At 43.9% G+C, this 25,010-nt stretch overlaps 1 protein-coding gene across 1 annotated transcript in view; it reads right to left on the minus strand.

Annotated features, from left to right (window-relative positions):
* The window catches only part of LOC132406466 (adhesion G protein-coupled receptor L1-like), a 693,646-nt gene that overhangs the window by 177,313 nt on the left and 491,323 nt on the right, over nt 1–25,010 (minus strand). Inside the window, exon 5 of the mRNA XM_059992184.1 lies at nt 3,497–3,606. Within this exon, the coding sequence (XP_059848167.1) occupies nt 3,497–3,606 (110 nt within the window). The remainder of the gene's footprint in view (nt 1–3,496; nt 3,607–25,010) is intronic.

Here is a 25,010-nt window from a genome sequence, read left to right on the forward strand (position 1 = left end):
CATTTCTACTGTGAAGGTGTCTGGTTCTCCCAATGCCATCTCCTCTACATTGGTGAGTTCTGTTGTAAATTGGGGGACTGCTTCACGGAGCACCTCCATACCATCTGCCATTGGTCAAATATTTTAATTCCAATTCCCTTTCCCATTCCGATGTGTCAATGCATGGCTACCTCTTGTGCCAAGAAGAGGCCACCCTCAGGGCGGAGGAGCAACACCTCATATTCCATCTGGGTACCCTCCAAGGTCTCGGCCCATAACGTCGACAGTGCTTCTCCCTATAGATGCTGCCTGGCCTGCTGTGTTCCACCAGCATTTTGTGTGTGTTATTGTATGAAATCCAATTTCACTTTCTGGTAAACTAAATTCCCCCCTGCCCCGCTTCCTCTGTTCCCCATTCTGACCTTTTACTTCTTCTCTCCTGCCTATTACTTTCACCATGGACCCCTCCTTCCCTTTCTCCTCTCCTATCAGACTCTTTCTTCTCCTGCCCTTGACCTTTCCCACCCACCTCGCCTTCCAGCTAGCCTCCTTCCCCCTCCCTCCACCTTTTTATTCTGGTATCTCTCCCCTTCCCTCTCAGTCCTGAAGTTGGGTCTCAACCCATTAAGTCAAGTATTTACTCTTTTCCATGGATGCTGCCTGACCTGGTGAGTTCCTCCAGCACTTTTTGTGTAGTGTACTGCAGTGAAGGGAATATTTGTACGATCTTAGAGCCTCAGTATTATTCTGGCAAATCTGCGTTACTGTCCCTTTGTGGCTAAGGAACTGAATAGTGAGATCTATAATGATGGTGGAGCTCTCAGCGCATAAATCTACTACACACTGTGAAATCAATAGTAAATTCTGGAGATCTGTGGTTAAAAAACTAATTTGTCATCAGTGCTCCCCCCTTCCTCCATGAAGTGTGGTTTGCAGCCTCTATGATCAAATCTTCAGAAATGCATGAACTCATAAAGATGCCATTCATTCACAATCTATCCTTAAGTGAATATAGCTTGACAGAGCTCAGAGCTAACGTGTCTTACACGAGGGATGAATGAAAGTATTTTTCTTAGTCCACTTAGCTATATGTTTGTAGCAACAGTACAGGGCATAGTGTTTAGCACATCACTTTACAGTAAAGTGATGTGGGTTCAGTTCCTGCGGTTGCCTGTAAGGAGCCTGTATGTTCTCCTGTGACTGTTTCCTCCAGATGCTTGTGTTTTTTCCAATAGTTCAAAGGCATACCAGTTGGTAGGTCATTGTAATTTGTCCTTTGATTAGGCTAGGATTCATTTGGGGGGAAGGAAGGATAGAATTGCTTTGCAGCGCAGCTGGAAGGGCCAGAAGGGCCTATTCTGCACTATATCTTGATAAATATGTAAATAAAATAACCTCTACCCATGAATGACAATTTTATAATTCCTTCACATTAGCAATTAGTGGTATTTAAGAGACACACAAATAGGTAGGGAATGGAGGGTAATTGCCCCTGTATTGGCAGATGTGCAGTTTTTTTTATTTATTGAGAGACACCAGGAATAGGCCCTTCCAGTTCTTCGAGCTGTGTCGCCCAGCACTCACCTGATTTAATCCTAGCCAATTTACAATGCGCAATTAGCCTGCCAACTGGTATATCTTTGGGCTGTGGGAGCGAACTGGAGCACCTGAAGGAGACTCACGCAGTCATGGAGAGCACAGACAAGCTCCTTATAGCCGGCGGTGGGAATCGAACCCAGATCATCTGTACTCTAATGTGTTAACCACTATGCTGTTCTAAATGGGCATCATTGCGGGCTGAAGGGTCTTTTTCGGTGCGAAACTGTTCTATATTCTAAATGCATCAACGTAATTCTAATGTATTCAAATAAAATTATTCTCTAAGTTTAAAACCTTTATGATTCATTTTCTATGAATATCCTAGTCTTTATTTTCGATAAGGTAATTTGTACTTTTGCTGTTTATGAGATTTTCCCAACGTGATTGGCTGTTCATCCGACTAGATGATACTACTTTTGCCTGATACCAGGTATTCTGATGTCTGAGATATGGAAATCTACAGCTCTGGAAGGGTTAGACCTTCCTGGGCACCATTCTTTAATCACTTCCTACTGGACACAAACTTAGAGCATGCTTTCCTTCCTGAGTTGCAGTATTTAAATGTGGTCTAGTTGGAACATTCTACAAATTAGGCCAATGTTATATTCCAGTTCCCCTGAGATTTTTAGCAGTTAGAGCAGATAGATGGAAAACTGACAGCAGCTTACAATCAATCTTACTCCATCAAGGACATGCTACCTAAATCTGAATCCTTCACGTCACAATCTTTCCCTTCCTACAGTCGCTGCTTGGGGAGGGGAGATGAAGTGAGAGTTTGATCAATCTAGTAGTTCTGAAGAGTGTACAATTAAAGTCTGTGGCTTTGCGTCCAACAGTGTTTGGCTTGGATGGGATGTGGGTAAGCTTCTGGCATTTGGGGCTCCATCAAGTTTTAGTGAGCACTGGAGACTGTGCCTGTATTGCACCAGCGATGGTCTATTGACATGGGCACACTAATCCACCCCATGGGATCCATAGCCTGAGTAACGGAGAATTAACATGCCCAATGCTTGCAGAGTGCTGATCTCACTGAATGCCCTGACTGTAAACCAGACACAGGTGCGATGGGGTTGCACAGTATAGTGCAGGTTTAGACAATAAGGAATGCAGACCCATGTCAGAATGTACTGTGCAAATTTGGAATAAGGGGAAATAATATTCACCCGGGGGGGGGGTATGGTTGCAGACCCTCTCTCAGACTATATCATGTTAAGGGGTGATGGGAGACTCTCACTTGCTGTACAAGGGCTGGGATAGAGGGGAGGAGGTGGGATGGAGGAGAGGAGGTGGGATGGAGAGTGGGGACCCTTGCTGTCTCAGCAGATTGCCCTAGATGCACGGGAGCCCTCCCGCACTCAGTCCCTACCAGACTTGGGGCTGGGTGGCACCATGCACCACAGGTGCAGAAGTTACAAGGACTCTCAGTTTTACAGTACAAACAAACTCAAACACATGGTACTTCAATGCCCCCTTAAAGCAGCTGCAAACAGTGCCGGTGCTGCGCAGTCCTCTTCTCACTGCCCTGTGGGGAGAAAGGGAGAAGATCGAGGGAAGGTGCCTTGAAAAGAAGCTGTGAGCAGGGTTAGAAGGAAAGAGTTATCAGCACGCGCCAAGAAACACCAGTCATTTTTCTCAGAACAGGGCGGTGGTTTGCCGGATTCAATGCAGCTTTAGTGAGCATCTGCAAGGGAAGGCAAAGAGGACAGATGCATCCTGCTAAAACCAATTCAACAACAAGACCCGGCCAGGGGTGTCTGACCCAGCACCACCCATTCCCTATGGTCTAGGGTGCTGCCTCCCTCCCCACCTACAGGTGCTTGTTTACTTGTTTGGGTGCTGTGGCTTTCCCACACAGCGGAAGCTCTTCAACAAAGGCAGTGACCAATGAAGTGAGAGAAAAATACAAATGGCTACTTACTGTAGGGGACGCACTCATACTGGATCTCCAGGTACTTGTAGGTTCCTGGGCAGGGGTCAGGGAAGACGTCCGAACCTGCTACCACCACACACTGTGTGCGATTGTTACACCTGAGCAAGAAACAGCACCAGTTAGCTATTGGACGTGGATGAACTATGATGGCTGACAAAGTTTTCCCAACAGTGCCAGAACAAGACACATACCCCCCTACACCTCCATATCAAATAATAATAATAAGGGAAGATACAGTATAAGCCAAAGCTGAGTTGGCCTATTATGTAGTACAAACACTGAGTTACGAATACTCAACTTATGAAGCCCACCTACAAATGAATGTGTAATAACATTATAGGAACATTCAAAAACCTGTTGTACATACATCCACTCTCTCCTCCAAAAGGCAGAACTAGATTCCTGTCTCTCCACTTTTAGTAATGGCCCTTATCAGTGTTAGGTATTTATGATGCCATACATGACAATACTGTGATATTGAGAGATTCTTTGTGTATTTTCCAACATATGGACAGCCATCTATAAAAATGTAACCTGTTTATTACTTGGGAATGGCCTATATAAAACATTACCAGGGTAGCAACACTACTGGTTAAGTAAATCTACTTCCACACTGAAGAATCCCAGCAGCATTTAAACGAAACATCGTGGGAAACTTCTATTCCAGTGGGGCATCGTTCCAACAGTTTAATGCAGTTCTTCTCACTGCTCCTGTTTCAATGATCAGCCCTACATCACCTAGGCTCCCTGACTGAGTCCTGGATGGTGGAAGCTTTGACATCCTTCCTTACCTGGTATTTGGTAGACAACCTCCCATTGGCTGAGTGGTAGGCCTCTGAGAGAAGGTTTAAAGACCATGATAAATCGAGGCTGCTCCAATGGCAGTCCTGTGTCTCCGAACATTATACCTCAAAGGAAATCCCAAGTAATGAAATGGCTAATGAGAGGGGGGCATAGTTTTAGGGTAATTGGAGGAAAGTATAGGGAGATGTCAAAAGTAAGTTTTTTTTACAGAGGTAAGTGATTGCAAGGAATGCACTGCCAGTAGAGGGGGTAGAGGCAGGTACCTTAGAGACATTTAAGAAACTGAAATAGGCACATGGATGATAGAAAAATGGAGGGCTACGTAAGAGGGATAGGTTACAGTAGATCGATTTTAGAATAGATTAAAAGGTCAGCACTTCGCGAGCCAAAGGGCCTGTATGGCACGGTAATGTTCTCACTTCAGAAACCCTGCCGCTCCAAATTGGACAAAAGCACCTGAGCACTGGAATTTGCAAGGATCTGATCTGAAGGAAAGTGGCTGCCGCAGCAGAGTAGCAATTAGTGCAATACCACTACAGCTCAGGGCGTCAGAGTTCAATCCCATTGTCCGTTGTAGGAGTTTATACGCCCACCCCCATGGAATGCGTGAATTTCCTCCGGGTGCTTCCGTTTCCGCTCGCATTCCAAATGTATACTAGTTAGTAGGCTAGGTTTAAAAATCAAGGGTTGTTGGTGGCATGGCTTGAAAGACTGGAAAGGCCTAGTCCACGCTGTATCTCTAAATTAACTAATTAATCAATGTAAGTAGCCGCCGAGCAGTTTTCCTCACGGTTACCTCGTCCCCACAAGCCACTTCTATCACCTTGTGGAACTGTAGGAGACTCAGCTCTGAAGTTCCTGGGCTGTAGTGCTCAGAGCAGAATCTGGTCATTCATTTACTGGTGGGATCTTACTATGCATTGTTGTTTGTATTTACACTATAACGGTAACTGACGAAGAGAAAGGTGCTACACAATGTTGGTGATGCAATCTCTTGAATTCATCATCCTTACACTGTCACAGTGTAAGGATGATTTTGTTGTGATTGCCCTTTTATTGTGATTTGTCTGACTGCCAGCATTACTGCTGGGATATACTGCCTTGTGGTTCAAACAGGGAGGTCTCTGGCTGGTTGTCAGGACTTTGAGACCTACAAAGACACTGGAATGCTGATTGTCGGCCATTGGAAGAGTGAAGTTGGTAAGAAGGATCATCTAGCAGTCAGCTTACTTGGGTAAGTCTGACATGGGAATAGGAGTGGATCATCTCATCTTAGAGGACATTTTACCATCCAGTTAATGTGTGGCATATACCTACTTTTATCTCAGATCTCCTGACATCCTCCAATTTAAAATGAACTAATGTCAAGAGCTAATGTAAGAATTATTGACTCATTCAGCAAAGAATCAGGGACCTTGACCTACCATGGCAACCACTGAACACCCATCTGCCCTCCAAGTAACTGCCCATTCCATCTACAACGAGACAGTTGCACTAAGGGTGACTTACAGTGGTCAGCCCAAGATCAGGATCAAAGCCAGGTCACCGAAGCCAAGAATTAACATCACCATACAATCCAAATTCCAAGCAGGCTTTGCAGTAGAGTAGAAGCATTTCCTAATCATTCCTCGAGGTATTCATGGTTTCAATATTTGTGGTATCTGCTAATCCCAGACTCCCTAACGTCAGAAATAGTTTCACCTAACCAACGTCATCAGCTCCCTTTTAGCATAATTAAAGCTTCAATCACCTCATCTCATAACTGTCTAAATCACAGAAAGTACAAGTGCAGTTTCTATAATCGCTCCTTATCACAGACAGTTAGATGTACAATGACTAAGCAAGTTCTGTACATGCAGACCTTTTTGCCCACCTACACTAATCCAATTTGCCAACATAAGGATTGTATCCCTTTAAGTCTTGCCTTCTTTAAATCTTTTGTAAATACTTCTTAAGCATTGTAACGATATCTGACTCCATCACACGAGGAACTCTGCAGATGCTGGAAATTCAAGCAACACACACAAAATGCTGGTGGGACGCAGCAGGCCAGGCAGCATCTATAGGAAGAAGCACTGTTGATGTTTTGGGCCAAGACCCTTAGTCAGGACTAACTGAAAGAAAAGATAGTAAGAGATTTTCCATCTTTTACTATCTCTTACTATCTTTTCTTTTAGTCAGTCCTGACGAAGGGTCTCAGCCTGAAACGTCGACAGTGCCTCTCCCTACAGATGCTGCCTGGCCTGCTGCATCCCACCAGCATTTTGTGTGTGTTGTCTGACTCCATCACCTCCTCTGGCATCACATTCCCAATATCAAATTTGTTAAAACAAATACTCAAGTCTCCTTAAAAAAAAATCTCCCTCCTCTCACCTTAAACCTGTGTACTCTTCATTTTAATACCCCTTTCATTGGTAAAAGAATTTGACTATCTACCTTATCTATTTCTCTTCTAATTGTATAGACTCTATTAGGTCACCCCTCAGCTTTCTTCGTGTCAGGCATAACAGACCAGTCTATCAATCTTTCCCCTCAACTAAAGTCAGTCATCCTTTCTTAGACAAAGGGGCCCAAAACTACTCAGTGCTCCAAGTGAGGAAAATCATTGACACAAGAGGTATATCGGATGCTGGAAATGTACAGCTGTGCACACAGGGTGACGGAGGAATTCAGCCAGTCAGGCAGCATCTATGGATGGGAATAAACAGTCAGCGTTTTGGACTGAGACCCTCCATCATGGTTGAGATGAAGACATTCATAGATGTTGCCTGACTGGCTGAGCTCTTCCAGAGGCTATGCGTTGCTTGACCTTTGCCCTCCCAGTCATTTGCAGAGGAGGAAATGCGCCACAGATCATGGGACACCAGAATGTCCTGAGGAACATGAGACTTTGGGGAGTATGTTTGCCGAACATAGAAAACACGAGGACGGGTAGTTAATTAAGGTCATTGAGAAGCTGTAAGAGATCTCTTGAGAATATAAGTTTTTGAAAGATTTCAGAAAGAATCTCAGAGTGATAAGCAAGTATTACCAGCCTTAGACAAGGCAATACTCTTCCTGTTGAATACTGTCTTTTGGGAAAACTTAACAGAAATAGAATTATCTTAAGTACACAAGATTTTGATAGTACATATATTTAAGTGATTAAGTAACATACGTTGCAAGTCACAGTGCCACTGCCTCACATCATCAGGGACCTGAGTTCAATCCTGGACCTTGGGTGGTGTCACATTCTCCTTGTGACCGCATGGGCTTCTCTAGTGTGCTCTGATTTCCTCCCACATCCCAAAGCCAGGTGGGTTAGTAACTGATTTGGCTGTTTTAATCTGCCCATATTGCATGGGTATGTGGCAGGATCTGGGGGCGGGGTGAGGTTTGGTGTAAGTATGGAGAGAATGTATAATAGGATTAATGTAGAATTAGCATAAAATGGGTGGTTGATAGAAAAGATTCAATGGGCTGAAGAGCTTGCTGCTGTATCTCTATACGGACAGGGAGGTTGTGTATCCACAGTATAGTATAACCTGAGTCTTGAGGGCAGTCTTAGCCTTCCTGCTACAGGAATATAGGAAAAAGAACCAGGAGAGGGCCATTTGGCTCTTCGAGCCTGCTTTCTCATTCAATAAGACTGTGGCTGATTTTGCATGGCGCCACTAAACACATCTTATATTCTCTCAGTGTAATCATACTCAAAAGGATTCAGAGGAAATTTAAGAGATCATTGCAAGGGATGGAGTATTATATTTAGGAAGAGAGACAGACCTGGCTAACATTGTTTGGAACAAGGGAACATTTAACTGGGTTATAGAAGGTTATTAGATGTGTAGGCATGGTGAACATCTGTTTCTCTTGGCAAGGAGGTTGAAAGCTGGGGAGTTTAGGTTTAATCTACTTAATGAGTAGATTAAGTAGAGGGGTGTTCAGGAGTAAAAAGATCATTCCAAGAGCAGTAGGTGATGAGGCTGAAATTCTCAGCACATTCAAAAGATAACTGGATAAACCCTTGAGCAGAGTCAATAGATATGACAATGGAAGGGAGTATTAACTTAAGAGAATGGACATGATGGATTGAAAGCCTCCTTTTCTGCTACAAACTTCGAATTTATTTGGAATCCAGGCTGTGCGGATAGGGATTAGATGCAGCCTAACATCCTTAACCTGTAGGCTCACTTCTTTTAATTCTCACAGCTGTGAGGTGTTGGTGTCAAAATCCGAAGCAGGGAACCCACAATGGATCGCCTCTGGTCCTCGCAACGCCTCCAAGTAACTTTGTTTCTCTGCCTCTCCATTGTATGAAGAGTATAAAGGAGGACAGTTGACTCCAGCTACAAATCGTCCTTGCACCAACCCTGATCTTTCCCCTCTATGGACTCCGTTTGTACTTCCCACTTCCTCAGGATAGCTGATGGCACATTCAAAGCCCCCACCCTCCCCAGTCATTCTCTCTCCTCAGCCCTCCCATGCTCCCAGAAGCTTGAGAGCACATACCCACCAGGTTCATGGACAGCTTCTATGCCACAGTTATGATCTTCAATGGACTTCCTCTCCGTGCTGTACACTATAACTGTAACACTATATCCTACATTCTGGTATTGTTTTACCCTTTGCACTATCTCAACATACTAATATATGGAATGATCTGTCTGAATGAGCTGCAAAACAAAATACTGTACACATAATAATGATAAACTTATTACCCATTCCTCCAAGAGGACCACAACTTTGTCGTGGTCTGGAGGCTTGTGTGTCTTAATGATCCAGAAAGCTGTGTTGGCTGGAGTCAGGGCTTTCTGCTTTGGCTCTTGGTAGAGTCGCCCATGCCAATCAGGTCAAAGAACAGAGGACAGATTCAGAGTGATCTACTGGTCCTCCAGGTTCAGGGATTCACATCAGGGCTAACAACTGACTGATAAAACTAAGTTGAAGAACATGTACAGTCATCCACCCCAAATGTTAACTCTGTTGCTTGTTCCAGACATGCTGCCTGACCTGGTCAGTATTTTAATCTTCGGTTAGCAGCAGTTTTGCACACCTGAAAAACTAAGCTGTTACAAAAACAACAATGAAGAATCCATCTGCATTTGTGCGCAACAGTGTTCCTGGGTTTCTACCTGGGACTTGCATGGCAGATGGTAGTGCAAACTGGGAGGAAGCTACCTTGATGAAGGAAGTCCTGAACACCACCAGAGATGGAGGACATTCACTGCTGTCCTTAATGCCAACGGCGTAACAGGCAGTAAGTATTACCAATTATCTAACTTCACCAGAGTTGTCCTATGCACTGCTCCCCTTCATCTCTGCAATCTAAAACTGTTTCGATTTTTTCTTTCCCAGTTATGACGAAGTGTTTTCAACCTGAAATGATAACACTTTACATTGAAGTAAAAATAGAAAATGTCTGAAACACTCAGAAGATAGGCAGCATCTGTGGAGAGAGAAACTGACAACATTTTAAACGAGGGATCCTTTGTCAGAACCGGGAAAGGGAGAAATGAGTTAGTCTAGGCACCAGCAAAATGTGAGTCAAAGCAAGGGTATTTATTTGATAGTGTGAAGATGTGGCATTTGGGAGAATGTGCTGTGGTTGTGTGCTTTGTTCGTTTATGGTCGTTTCATATTGGAACATATTCAATGAGTGAAAAGGCAAGAAGGACAGTGGATGAAAATAATTCTGGTATACTCCATCTATCTATCTTTCTATCCATCTATTTTTATTGATTGAGATAGAGCACAGAATAGGCCCTTCCAGCCTTTTGGGCTTCGGTGCCAGCAATCTCCCTGTTTAACTCTGGCCTAATCACAGGACAACTTAGACAGGAAGAAAAAGCTTGTATAATGATTTTCATATATTTATACAATATCAGGTGTGCAAAACTGTTGCTAACCGAAGATTAAAATACTGACCAGGTCAGGCAGCATGTGTGGAACAAGCAACAGAGTTAACGTTTGGGGTGGATGACTGTACATGTTCTCACTGATCCGACTGTTAACTGTTTATCTCCCCAGAGACGCTGCTCGATCTGCTGAATATTTCCAGAACTTTTTCTGTCCACTGTGGTTTGATTTTTTAAAATTAAAAATCTTTGATGACCTTTGGTCAGAGTATTCTGTTAATGGGAAGGAGGAGGAGGTAATGAAGAGATTTAGATGGGTAGTGAGACGAAGAAGATGGAATGCAGGACTCAAGATAGTTGAGGAATGATACAGGGTGAGCAGAAGAGGCAGGTGTGGGAAGAGTCTGCCTTGGGCGTAGTGGAGCTTGTCTGGGTTACTGACACCAGAGGCATTTAAGCACAAGCGTAATTTAAAATACTTCTAGCTGCATCTCAATTGAATATAAAGAAGTTCAACTGCATTTGAATCTGCATGTCTGCCACAGTGATCACAGTCAACACTGCAGGCATCTTCAGCCCTGACACTTGACTCTACATTAAGGAGAAGTGTGACTGTTGGGGTGGGGGGAGAAAGAGAGAGAGATATGGGGAGAAAGAGAAAGAAAGGAAGGAAGAAAGAGATGGAAGGAGAAAGATAAAGAAGGATGGGCAATGTGTAAGAGCTTCTCTATAAATTCGTACTTCCTATCCACGTAGGCATCTGAAGCTCAAACATACTTGTCCTCTAATTATTCACCTCCGATTATCCAACCCACTTTCTGAAAGCCTCAGTTACTCGAGTGAGCCTGTCATTGTATCATAGCGCAGATTTCCAATTGCACATTTCACTGAAGATCCACCTTGGAGGCTAACAATAAGATTATTTCTTTACCGAGGCCTCGGGCAAGCCAGCAGCGCAGTGGTTTGGAGCTGTATAATGCATGAATGTGCGGGCCTTGACAAGTGGCTCAGAGTGAAGTGTGCAGCTTTAGTAAACTCTGGCAGTCTACAGCTGTCAGCTGGTTGGCATGACAGGAACTCCCAGGAGGCCAGGTTTAAGTGGGAATCATTAAATATCCAAGATTTCCATGACATTAAGTACACAGGTAGAGTTCAGAGAGTTCTCAGAGAACACTGAGTGAACATAGGGGCTGAAGGACTATTGATGCACCACTCCCTTAGTGGTAGCCCGAGGGACTTGGCTCCATTGATGGCAACTCAATAAGTTCTTCACCAGCTGTTCCTTGGGTATGAAGGTGATGCGCTTCCACACCACTCAGAGTGGGAGACGTCTGTGCTTTTTGATTCCAGTATTTGATGAGCCCTAGTGACCAGACAGTCTCACAGACTGAGGTTCTGGATTCGTGATGAGAGGTCCAAAATAACTGGAGGACATGTTCTGCTATACAGCAACGGCACAACTTTCTTTATGTCTCTCTCTGACACATACAAACACAGACAGACTCCAACCACCCAAACACGACATTGTTCTCTCCCCCAGTGTCTTGCCCCTCCCTGATCCATCCCTGCCTTTATACAATTCTAATTACCTCCTAACATCCCATCTCCCTATCCGTCTCAGTCCCTTCACCCTCTCCCCACACTTTCTCTCCCAGTCGGCCCTCTCACCTCCATACCACCCTGTCTCCCAGCAACACTGCAACCTGAACACTGCACCTTAACCACCAGACCTCTTTCCCAAAATCCTCAGGGGAACTGGAGAAATTGAAACACTTAATGATTCAGGTTGATGACTTGCACCAGATATCACCAGGGTACAGTTACCATGCTGAAAAGGTCAAGGGGTTCAGGTGAGAAGAAATATCTTCAATTTGAACTTACTGAGGTTTTGGGATTCTGTACCTAACAGTGCTATGGCTGCCTTCAACCATCAGACTCTTGAACCAGCACTCATCTCAACACTGAACTGATTCCACAAACTATGAACTCACTTTCAAGGACTCTATAACTCACATTCTCAATATTGGTTATATATTTGTTATTATTTTGGGTTTTTTTGTATTTGCACAACTTGTTGCCTTTTGAACGTTGTTTGTCCGTCTTTGATACATGCAGTTTTTCATTAATTCTGTTGTGTTATTTTGCATTTACTGTGAATGCCTGCAAGAAAATGAACACATATGTTCTTTGATAATTAATTTGCTTTGAAATTTGAACAGTGGAGGCTCAGTCACTGACATTCAAGAAGAGGTTGATAAATCTTTTGATATTAAAGGAATAAAAAGATAAGGATTTAATATAAGCAAGTAAAGCTAAGGTGAAAATTGTGCTAAACAATAGAATAGTGGAGAAGATGTGAGAGTTTTCTTGGCTTGCTTCTGTCTCCTATTATCTGCTGTTTATCTGTCCTGTCTTTGTTTCTCCTTTCTCTTTTTATTACATGACAACGTAACAACAGAAAGAGGCCATTCATCCATCAAATCCACATCGGTTCCCAATACACCAATCCCAGCAGTCCCACTGACCCTCCTTCTCTCGGTCGCCCTGCAGTCTATGGTCTCTCACCTGTCTATTAGCTCTATCCTGCCGTCTGACCCCCATCTATCTCCCTCAAGCCTGTTTCGAATTAATAATTGGTTTATTGTTCTCCCGTGAACCGAGACACAATGAGAGCTTTTGTTTGCAGATGGATGTAAGTACATCGGGGTACAGTATCGTGCAAAAGCCTTAGGCACGTATATTCAGCTAGGGTGCCTAAGACTTTTGCACAGTAATGTATTTGACAACATGGAGCAGAGAACAAGTTTGTAAATCTGGCAGGAGAAAACGACGCTGGGAATAGCGAGGGTGGAGCGCTGTGGGAAGTGTGTGGGATAGGTGGCAGAGAAGGTGGAGGGGCTGGGGGATGGCTCGGGTGCAGCCCTGAGACACCAGGCAAAGTTATTTGATTCCAAACAATTTGTTTATTGGTCATTACAGAAAGTCTGGTGCTTCCCACTTCCGCCCCTCTCCCTGCCCCATTCCCACTCTCACTCCACAACAGAGACACATATCAAAATAAGGTTTATTATCACTCACGTAAGTCATGAAGTTTTTTTGTGGCAGCAGTGTGGTTCAATACATCAAATTACTACAATACTGTGCAACAGTCTTGTGCTCCCTAGCTGTAGTACTGTCATACAAAAGGAATACAAATCTGAATGCAGTATATAGTATTACAGTTAAAGGAGAAGGATAGACATAGGGCGTAAGGGTTACAGCAAGGTAAACTGAGAGATCAAGAGTTCATGTCTATTGTATAAGAGGTCTTTCCAGAGGCACAACGAGACAGAACCTGTCCTTGTGCCTAATGGTATTTGTTCTAATATGCTCTAATGTTTAATGCCTCTGGGCCTGTATTTGCTGCAGTTTAGAAGAATATGGGGAGAATCTTGTTGAATCCTATTGAGTATTGAAAGGCCTAGAGAGGGTGGACATGGAGAAGAAGTTTCCTATATTTGGGTGAGTCTAGGACCAGAGGGCACAGCCTCCAAATACAAGTATGTCTCTTTAGAACAGAGATGAAGAGAAATTTGTTTAGACAGAGGATGGTGAATAGATGGAATTCATTGCCGCAGACAGCTGAGAAGAGTGTCATTGGGTATACCTGAAGAGGTGGTTGAAAGTTTCTTGACAAGTAAGGGTGTCAAAGGATACAAGGAAAATCAGTCACAACAAAATGGCAGAGCAGATTTGATGGGGCGAGTGGTCTAATTGTGCTCCTATATCTTATGATCTTACGGTCTAACCGCATTTTCCCCAATGGATCACTCTCTATCCCCTGGATTTCACATCAGAGTTCCTCTATCTCTCCATGTCTTGCTTTGGTTATGGTCATTACAACAATGTGGATATAAGAGAAAGAGTTGGTCGCACACCCTTCTCCTCCAAGCCTTGTCTGCTACTCAGTGAGATCAAAGCTGAGTCGCTGCACTCACTTTGCCAGAAAATTATTTATTCCCAGCGGTGGCGAGTATACTCAAGAGCGGAGTGTACACACCTTCCCAAAGGAGGATTCCTAGCTCTCTGGGGGAAGAGATCCCTCAATTCCAAACAATTCCTATTAATCCGAGGACAAACCTGAAAGTTATGAATCATTAGCGTTGACACATTAAGGAACTGCAAATGCAATTAATGTGCAAACTAATTAACAAATCAATTTCTCAATGTCTGCTCACTTTGGACAAATTAATTCAAAGGTTTTCAAATTGATTTCTAGATATTCACATGGATTTGGAAGTGCATCTATTGATAATTAAAGACATAGGTTGTAAATTAGTTTTACGTATTAAAAGAATATGAAGTGATAAGTTTATGAATGAAAGCATGAATTAATTTGAAGCTGATGTGTGTGGAGTCTTGGGATTAGGATACTCTGATGGAGTTCAGTCGAGTCCAGGGTTAATCCTCTTGCAGACTGAATTTCAGACAGTGCCCTCTCTTCCCAGGTCACCCCAATTTCATTTGGTTATTTGCTCTCTCTCTTCTCATTCTCCTTCCCTAGCCTGTCTCCTCTTCTTATTCTCTCTTTTATGGCCTTTTTTCCTATCCTCTCTCACTCCCCCTCCCCTTTCTTCTCTCGTTTGCACTCCCCTATCTTGCTGTCACTGTAGCAGCCGATCGATCTGATAGCATCTCTCGATTATATTCTGGGAACGAGAAAGCATTTGACTCGCTCTATCAGTGAGCATCTTTCAAGATTTTCACGGATCATTTCTCATCTCTTCTACCCCGGCTCGTGTCCTGGTTCTTTTAGGTTTTTTTTTGCTAGCAATCTGTTTATTTTCCTTTGCTTTGTCTGGTCTCTCACCTGCAGTTTTGTTCCATCTATCTAATCTGACAGTCACTCTTCTATCTCTCGGTTTACCTCTGCTCTAGTGGCCCAGCTCCTCCTGCTGCCACTATCCATCCCAGAGAATGCAATATCATTAGGAGCCAACTGGATCATTCAAGTCAACGCAGATGAAAATTCAACGCCTACATCACGTGGTCACAAGACCAAAGTGGAAAAAGAAATTCTGGAAAATATGAGGACTAGAGGCGATACCTGGGATCAGAGAAACAGCCGATGTGAATTTTAACTCCAGGTTGAGGGAAGGCTGGGCTTATTTTAAGGGACTTGTAAATGTATGTGGATTGGTAACTGGTTTTTTTTTGTCACAGGTAGCGTGGTAGCTTCGTGGCTAGCATAACGCTTTACATTACCAACATCCCGGGTTCAATTCCCACTACTGTTTTTAAGGAGTTTGTACATTCTCCCTATGACTGCGTGGGTTTCCTCTTGGTGCTCCAGTTTCCCCCCATAGTCCAAAAGACTTACTGGTTGGTAGGTTAATTGGCCATTGTAAATTAGGCTAGGATTAAATCAGAGAATTGCTGGGCAGTGTCACTGGAAGGGTCAGAAGAGCCTATTCCACACTACACCTCAGTAAGTAAATGCACTAAGATATAGTGAAAAGCTTTCTTACATGTTATGCTACATAAGTCTATCAAGGCAGCGCCATGAAAACTAGAACAGAATGCAGAATCTAGTGTTCCTGTTACAGAGAAAGTGTGGTGCAGGGAAACAAATAAAATGCAAGTGGCATGACAGCCGCTAGCCAACAGCTGCCAGAGGTGGCAGCAGAGTGGCACAGGTTCGATCCTGACCTACGATGGGTATTCTTTCTGTGACTGCGTGTGCTCCGATTTCCTCCCACATCCCAATGTGTGGCCATTGTAAGTGGACCGTAGTTTGTGGGTGTGTGGTAGAAGCTGGGGGAGATATCGTGATATCTATGTAGAATAAAGTGGGATTATTGTAAGACTGTTGTGAATGGATGGTTGAAAGTTAGTCTGGACCTGATGGGCCCCAAAGAGTCTATTTCCACCTTTATTAGGAAGTCATATAATCAACAGAATTGTGCTGGGATAACTCAGCAATCCACTGTAGTCCTACATATCAGTCAGGAGCAGGATTAAGCCAGTTGGCTCCTTGACCCTATCTCATTGTTTAATAACATTGTGACTGTAGCCTTAACTTACCACCTAAACCTAAATGTTTCATTTCTCTGTTTATCAAGAAACAGCCACCCTCTTTCAAAAATACAAAGATTTTAAAAATGCAAAAATGTAAAGAACTCCCCTCTACCCTCTGAGGAAGAGAGGTGCAAAGCCTCACCACCCTCTAAAGGTTTTGCCTTAGTTATGTCCTAAATAGAAGACCTGGTATTTTTAAACAATTACCCCTAGTTCTACCTCTTCTCCATCTCGCCAAGATCTTGTATCTTTCAATCAATTCTCCTCTCACTATTCTAAACTTTATCATCTACCTATCCTATCCCACACTTTCTTATAAGGCAACCTGCCCATTCATTCATCTGAACTGGAGTTCAAGAGAAAGTTATAAAAACACAAAATGCTGGCAGAACTCAGCAGGCCAGACAGCATCTATGGGAGGAGATAGTGATGACGTTTCGGGCCGAAATGTTGTCACTACCTCCTCCCATAGATACTGTCTGGCCTGCTGAGTTCTGCCAGCATTTTGTGTTTTTATTTATTTCCAGCATCTGTAGATTCACTCGTGTTCAAGAGAAAGTTGAATGACTTATTTTTTACCTTTTGCATTTTAACATTTTAATTAGTGACTTTACTGAATTTGTAATATCTAATTCTAATTCTTTGAAGCAATTTTAATTTTGTTTAGGTGTCTTTAAATATCTGGTTCCCCCATTCATGAAGGAAGGCAAGGCCCTAGGTTGAGTTGTGACCACTCCACCTAGTTTAAGAACAGCTATTTCCCTTCGTCCGTCCAGTTCTTGAACCAATAGGCCCAACCTTAATCACTGGAATTTAGCAACACTTTGATCCTTTACACTGCAATGGACTTTGTTTTCTTTTGTTCTAATTGCATCCTTTCTTGTAAAAATTGTATATAATTTATGTCTTTTTGGTGAATATTCTTTATTTGGTTACACCTCAACCATCAGGGTCTTGAACCAGTGGGGCTAAATTCACTCAACTTGACTTGCCCCATTACTGAACTGTTTCCACAACCAATGGGCATTCAAGGACTCTTCATCTTATGTTCTTAATATTATTACTTATTGTTTGTATTTGTGCAGTTTGTCATCTTTTGCACATTGGTTGTTGTGTTGTTAGGTGTGGCCCTTTATTGATTCTTTCGTGTTTCTTGAATTTACCAAGTATGCCCGCAAAGAAACGAATGTCAGGTTTGTTTATGGTGACATATATGTATTCTGATAATAAATTTACTTTGAACTTTGATGCTATGAACCTGTGGTGCAGCTGCAGGTAAGTTTTTTCATGGACTTGTGCATAGACGTACTCATGCACATAACAATAAACTTAACTCTGACTTCTCTTGGTGCCTGCTGGGGTTTGGTTAGTGGGACTGTCCGAAGGATCTCCTTCCCCTTCACAAAGTGAGCCACCCTCAACCACGAGGGATGGCCTCAAGCTCTTCCTTGCTCTGCCTTGCTCAGACATGCATAAAGTCAGCTTGTTCAGACTACCACAGACACTGCCACCAGGTGGCATGCCGAACCCATCACATACTGCACGGAAAGAGATAGGTTGACCTTTGAATACGCTCAACTTGTATTAATTCCATTTGTACTTTTCACCACATCTCCACCAGCTCTCGCCCGATTCTACTCCTCGACTACACAGTAGGGGTAACGCGCCCAAAAACTCGTTTATCTTTTTGATGTGGGAGGAAGCAAATGTCCAGAACAAATTCATGCAGTCACAGGAGACAATTGAGTCCTAAGCATTGAAAGACAAGTCCCCCTGAACGAGGAAGAAATGTGTTTCATCCATACCAATTGTGATGTTAATCTACCTTAATCACATTTGCCATGTTGGGCCCATCCCCTCCTCCTTTCCTATCCACGTACTGTCCAAACACCTTTTAAATGTTGTAATTATACCTGTCTCTTACCACTTCCTCTGGCAGCTGGTTCCACATACTCACCAGACTCTTGCCCCTCAGATCTCCATTACGTTTCTCCCCTTTTACTTTAAACCTATCCCTCTGGTTTTAAATTCCCTGATCCAACACAAAAGACTGACTATCTACCCTATCAGATCACCCCTCAGCCTGCTGTGTCTCACTGAGGATAGACTAGGCCAGGGGTCGGCAACGTTTACCACTGAAAGAGCCAATATGGACCCATTTCCCACAGAAAAGAAAACACTGGGAGCCACAAAATGAAATAACACTGCATACAACGGGGTTTTTTTTGCCTTTATGCTATGTATAAACAAACTATAATGTGTTGCATTTATGAAATTGATGAACTCCTGCAGAGAAAACGAAATTACATTTCTGCATGCAACAAAAACATTTTGAACTCCGAAAAAAAAGACGTTGGGTTGAAGGTCACTCCATAGTTAGCCTACCTTGGATCGAAGAATTAAAAGAATGCGCGCACTGGCGGGTGTCAGGCATTGGCAGTTGTGATGTATATTAATAGCGATAAAAAAACACGTTGTAGCGGTGTAGCGCTACACGCAGCGCTAAAATAAAGACTGCAGTCAAAGGTAACTTTATTCGAACTAAACAGCCTTGCTTTAAAGCCTCCCTCAACCCACCCCCCGTGGGCGCAGATGCTGCAAAAGACACGTACTCACAAACCCCCATAGGCTATCTCCCTTAGCCTGAACGGTGGCTAATTGTGAGCCGGTTCGGATGTGCCAGGAAACGGTGTCTCCGCAAAGTTTTCAGATTGTACAAGATCACCATAATCTTCAAATTTCGAATTACATTTCAAAAGCTAACAAACCACGGGGAGCCGCATCACAGAGATCAAAGAGCCGCACGTGGCTCCGGAGCCGCAGGTTGCCGACCTCTGCACTAGGCCTATCCCATCTCACCATTCCAGGCAACACATCAGTGTATATCTTCTCTATTCTTTTTAATGTGACCACTTTACCACATTTTTCAGGTAGTGGTGATCAGAACAATGTATAATAGTGCTATGTCCTAACCATTGTTTTGTACAGCTGCAATATGCCATCCTCATCCTTGGACTCAATGCCTCAGCCTAAGAATGCAAGCATGTTGAATGTCTTTCTTACTATCGTATCATAGACACAAGAGGTTCTCTAGATGCTGGAAATCTTGAGCAATATACATAAAATACTGAGGAAGACAGTAGGTCAGGTAGCGTTTAAGGCGGAGACATTTCATCAGGCTCTCAGCTCAAATAACCAACTGTTTATTCCCTTCCACTGATGTTGCCTGACTTGCTGACTTCCTCCAACATTTTGTGTGTATCACAACTCTTTCCACCTGAGTCGCCATTTACAGGGAGCTTGTACCCAGTACTCCTGAGGTCCATTCCATATACTTCATGCGTCCTGTTGGTGTTGGCCATCCCACAGTGTATCACTTCAAACTTGTCTGGATTAAGTTCTATTGCCATCGCTCTACTCAACTTACCAATTTATTGACCAAGGAAGACTGTTTCAAAAGAGATGCTAAAAATTGCGGCAACATTGCAGCCTAGTGGTGAGCGCTCCGCTATTGTTCAATTCTGGTACCATCTGTAAGGAGTTTGTACGTTCTCCGTGGTTTCCCCCAAGTGGTATAGTTTCCTCCCACAGTCCAAAGACATACTGGTTAGTAGGTTAATTGTAAACTGTCCATATTAGGCTGGGGTTGCTGGGCAGCACGGCTCATTGGGACAGAAGGGCCTGTTCTGTACTGTATCAAAAACAAATAAATTGTATGTGAACTAGGTATACAGCAACGTGATTTTTTTTCTTTTTTCCCCATAATTTGTTACCTCCACAAAAAAACAAATCACACTTGTGAGACGTAGTCTCTCTGCACAAAACCATGTTGACTCCTAACTGCCTTTCCAAGTGAATGTAAATCCTATCCCTCACAATATTTTTTCCTCCCAATCGCATCCTTACTGATGATGAAAAGCCCACTGCTCTGCAGTTTCCTGGCTTATTCCTGCTACATTTTTGTGTAAGAAGCAAAATTAACTGTCATCCAGTCTTTCAGTTCTTCACCCATGGGTAACAAAGGTATAGAAATAGCCAGCAGAGCCCCAGAAGTCTCCCCCCCCACCTTGCTTCCCAGACCATCCTCAGAATAAGGGGTAGTATTTGGTGCTGTAATGTGGACTTTTAACTGTGCTGAGCTAAGATATTGTGTGTGTGTGTGTGTGTGTGGTCCATCACCCTAAGATACAGCAAACACTTGCCTTTTTTTTCCCACTGCTTTCCTCCCCTTCCCTGCTCTTGAGTCTGTTTTCAAGAGAATTAAAAACTAGAGGGCTTCTATATAAGGTGAAAAGGAAGCAAAGTATTCCCAACTTGGGCTCCACGGACCCCTTGCTCAATGGTGTTGGTCCTTGGCATAAAAAAGTTTGGGCACCCCTGGTTTTATGTCTCCTCAAGTCTGCCCCACCATTCAGTCTAATCATGGCTGAACTGCCCCAAGCCTCATCTTTTCTGTGCGTGCTCCCCACAGCCCTCAATTTCCTAAGCTTTCGTCAAATTTTTTCCCTCTTCATTTCATGCCTGCGCTGATGTTGTCTCCGCATCCCTCTGGTGTGGAGAGTCCCAGGGATTCACCACCCCGCAAAGTGGGGAGGATGTTTTGGGCAAGGAGCTCAGTTCATGTGAAGTTACTGCTGAGACCTCGGTGCAGATTTTCCCTGGGCAGAGACTCGCCACCGTGTTCATGTGTTAGGCTGCCTCTCCTTCCTGTGGCAGGTGCGCAGTTCCTCAGGGCGGTGCTCCCAGCTCCCTCGCTGCCACTTAGGGACACGGTAGGTTGGCTGGGAGAGCCGCTTAGGGATTGGGAGGGGAGGAAACCCTCCCCAATTAAATTTGCTCTAGATTGTTGTGAGGGTGTCTCCGACATGGAAACACCCACAGGCAACCCTCATCCCTCGCACCTACAAAGCATTTGTTTTCGTTGGTGCAGGTGGCAAAGGTAGACCTGGGGATTAGAGTTTCCATTTACAACATCATTGTTCTCAGTACACCAATTAGACAAGGGTTGAGCCTGTTTTGGATTGCATTTAAGGGGGCTGTGGCCCTTGCACTCACAGTCAACTCCACTCAAACTCAACACCCCCAATTTCTTGATGCTAATTAATAAAAGGGACAAGTGGAGACCATGAGTTATTGTGTCAGGATGGGGAAAAGGGAGTGAGACACAGTGGAAGAGCATGAATTTCAGTTGGAGTTGATCAGGAACTGGCTGAACATGCTCGAATCATCTTTGTTGGTGCCCTCGTCTGAAGTTCTGGACTGTCGGCAGGATCCCACTCCAAGTCAATGTGGTTCAAACTCCCATACGTTCTACAAGGAATGACATTAGCCTTTGTGTCCTGCTGCAGGAATCACATCTGCATTACGGGACCATGCACAACTAGAAACGCTAGGATGAATTTCACAGTTTGAAGCACAGGAGGTTGGAACCAGGATTCACTCTGGGTTTAATCATTTTCCAACCATGTGATGCAGACAAAAGTCAGTGATGAGTTATCTAATTACAAGCCCTGCACTTGTACCTGTAGAAGGATTGTTTGATGGGATAAAGAAGAGGGAGCTTCACCCTGTCCCTAACACACGTCCGTACCCTGGGAGTTTTGATGGGACAGAAGGAGCTTGATTCTATACCTTATACATGGCACTGTCCTGAGGGTGTCCTGGTATGCCAGAGTAATGAGGGCACGTTATTTTACAGTGTTGACCAGGGTGTATGTGAAGGTGTGCTGTCTGGGAGACATTGCTGTGACTGCCACTGGAGGGTAGATGCTGATAATGAACAATTTTCACCCTCTCTCCCCTGGGCTTCTTGCTCAGCTCTGCATATTGTCTCTGGCAGATAAACGACTTTTCCTTTTTAGAGGAAGCCGCTGGAGCAACCATTGTGAGCAAATTGTTCCGTTCTGTTCTGTGCCTGAGCACGAGGCTGAAGGTGGGAAGGATTTTATTCCCTGTTCTATTACTCCACCCCCACAATACACACAAACAGAGGGCTTTCTCCACCTGTGACTCGGCTTTCTCTGTGTGTTCACGTTAGAGGCACGCTTCCCTTCTCCCCGGTGATTAGATCATCCAGAGGGAATCGGGCTTCAGATTTAGTAACCTTACGTATCTCCCATTACCTCAGCTCCTTTTACTGTGACACGTTCTTCAGTAGAAGGAGGAGTTGTACATTCCAGCAGACAGTGTGGAATGAAACCTTGACCAGACCATGGAGGAGCTGACCAAGAAAATCCTAGCCTAGTTCAAACTTCATGTTAGAATCCATGACATAATGATTTATCCCAGTGCATCTCCACTACTTGTTGGCTATCACAGTTCTGTACTATCTTACAGCAAAAGTCTTAGGTACATATGTACAACAAGGGTGCCTAAGACTTTTGCACAATACTGTACCTTGTGCCAGGTCATGGATTTTGGGATCTGTACTGCAACAAAGGTGAAGAATTGAAACAGATACACACAGACTGATAGGTACATAGCGAGGTGAACACACACACACACACACACACACACACACACACACACACACACACACACACACACACACACACAAACACACACACACACACACACACACACACACACACACACACACACACACACACACACACACACACACACACACACACACACACACACACACACCCCATTATTCCTTTAGGCAGAGAGTGGTGAACCTCAGGAATTCATTGCCACATGCAGCTGTGGAGACCAAGACCTTGAGTACATTTAAGGCAGAGGTTGTTAGGATTCTCGATTAGTCAAGGTATGAAGGGATACGAGGAGAAGGATCAACCACGATGAAATGACAGAGCACTCGATGGGCCAAATGGCCTAATTCTGCTCCTATATCTTATGGTCTTAGAAATGGATACCAAAATGTTACACTCTATCTTGATATCCATGACAGTAATAAACCAGTCCCAGTACTGGCAACCTGCCAGACCAGGGGTTCCCATGGATCCCTTGCTTAACGTTGTTGGTCCAAGGCATAAAACAGGTTGGGAAGCTGTGCTCCAGAGTGACCATGCTTTTGTTTTGTGTCCTGTATCAAAATGATGATCACTTCCTTCAAATCTTCTCTATTCCAAGAAGTAAGAGCCCACCTTCTTTACCTTCTCACTGAACAATCTTATTCCCTTTTGTTTTTTAATGGATATTACTGAATTTGCCATCACATTACTTACATTAGAGCAGCAACTCACACAAAACGCTGGAGGAACTCAACAGGCCAGGCAGCACCTATGGAAAAGGGTAAAGGATTGGTGTTCTGGGCTGAGACCCTTCATCAGGACTGGAAAGGAAGGGGAAAGGACTTCTGCCTGTCTTGATGAAGAGTTGCAGCCCAAAACATCAGTCTTTTTTATTCTTTTCCATAGGTGCTGCCTGACCTGCTGTGTTCCTCCAGCATTTTGTGTTTGTTACTTTGGATATCCAGTCTCTGCAGATTTTCTCATGTTAGAAGAGCAACTATTCTTCACAATACCTCCATTGTCTGCAAAGCCTTTGGGAACCTCATGAGACTGTGAAAGGCACTGAAGAGAGGCAGGGGCCACCACCCTGGATATTGGGCTGCATTATCCTAAATATTTCACCATTACTTGATTAGACTTTTCCCAAAGTGAAACCTAACAACCATCCCTGGATGGTTTCGTCTCACTCCGGAAACTCTTGAGTGTTGGTCATTCCTGCGAGCAGTTGGGATTGGCAACACTGCTCTGTGTCTGGCCCAGTCCAACCATTTCTGCTCTGGCCACCAGCTTCAAAATTGAGTGCTGATTCCCCACCACCACTCGCCAACCCAAACAAACCCCTCCCCCAATCACATCTGATTACCCAATCGTCTAATCCCAACAAAGTTCAAAGTTGAAAGTAAATTTATTTTCAAAGTATGTATATGTCACCATATACAATCCTGAGATTAATCTTCTTGCAGGCGTACACATTAAATCCAAGAAACATAACAGAATCAATGAAAGGCCACACCCAACGCGATGAAGAAATATTCAATATGTAAAAGACAACGAACCATGCAAATACAAAAGAAAAATTATAATAAATATCGAGAACATGAGATGAAGAGTTCTTCAAAGTGAGTCTATAGATTGTGTAAGAGTTCAGTGGTGGGGCAAGTGAAGTTATCCCCACTGATTCAAGAGCTGATGGTTGAGGGGAAAGAACTGTCCCTGAACCTGGTCATGCAAGTCCTGAGGCTCCTGTACTTTCTTCCCGAAGGCAGCAGTGTAAAGAGAGCATGGCTTGGATGGTGGGGGTCCTAGATGGTGGATGCTGCTTTCCTGCGACAGTGCTCGGTGTAGATGTGCTCAGTGGTAGGAAGGGCTTTACCCATGATGGACAACAATAGACTATCCTTTGTTTGGACAATCACATCATTGCCCTTGACCCTAAAACCTTAAGGACCCTGAAAACCTGATCATCTCCAGTTCCCATCCACCTCCCAGACCTACTGAACCAGGCCTCAGCCCAACCATGGGTATTGACCTCTTCCCAAAATTTCTGTATTCATTTCTCTGGTTTTAAGTGTCTGCCTCCCCCATCCCTCCTTCCATAACATCTGATCACCTTCACAGGTGAAACGACCCTTCACCCTCCTCAGGCACCTCCACAACTGAATCTTCCATAGTTTGACTTCTAACCTCTGCCACTCGTTCCCCGGACCTTTTACACACTTTAAGTTGTACATGTCAGTGCAAATAAGAGCGTATATCACTACTCAAGGGCAGAAGAAGCTGAGCTTGTATTCTTAGGAGTTTAGAAAGATACATGCCAGGTCTTAAGAGGGC

Source organism: Hypanus sabinus, chromosome 16 (assembly GCF_030144855.1).
Source record: "Hypanus sabinus isolate sHypSab1 chromosome 16, sHypSab1.hap1, whole genome shotgun sequence".
In the NCBI taxonomy this organism is placed as follows: Eukaryota; Metazoa; Chordata; class Chondrichthyes; order Myliobatiformes; family Dasyatidae; genus Hypanus; species Hypanus sabinus.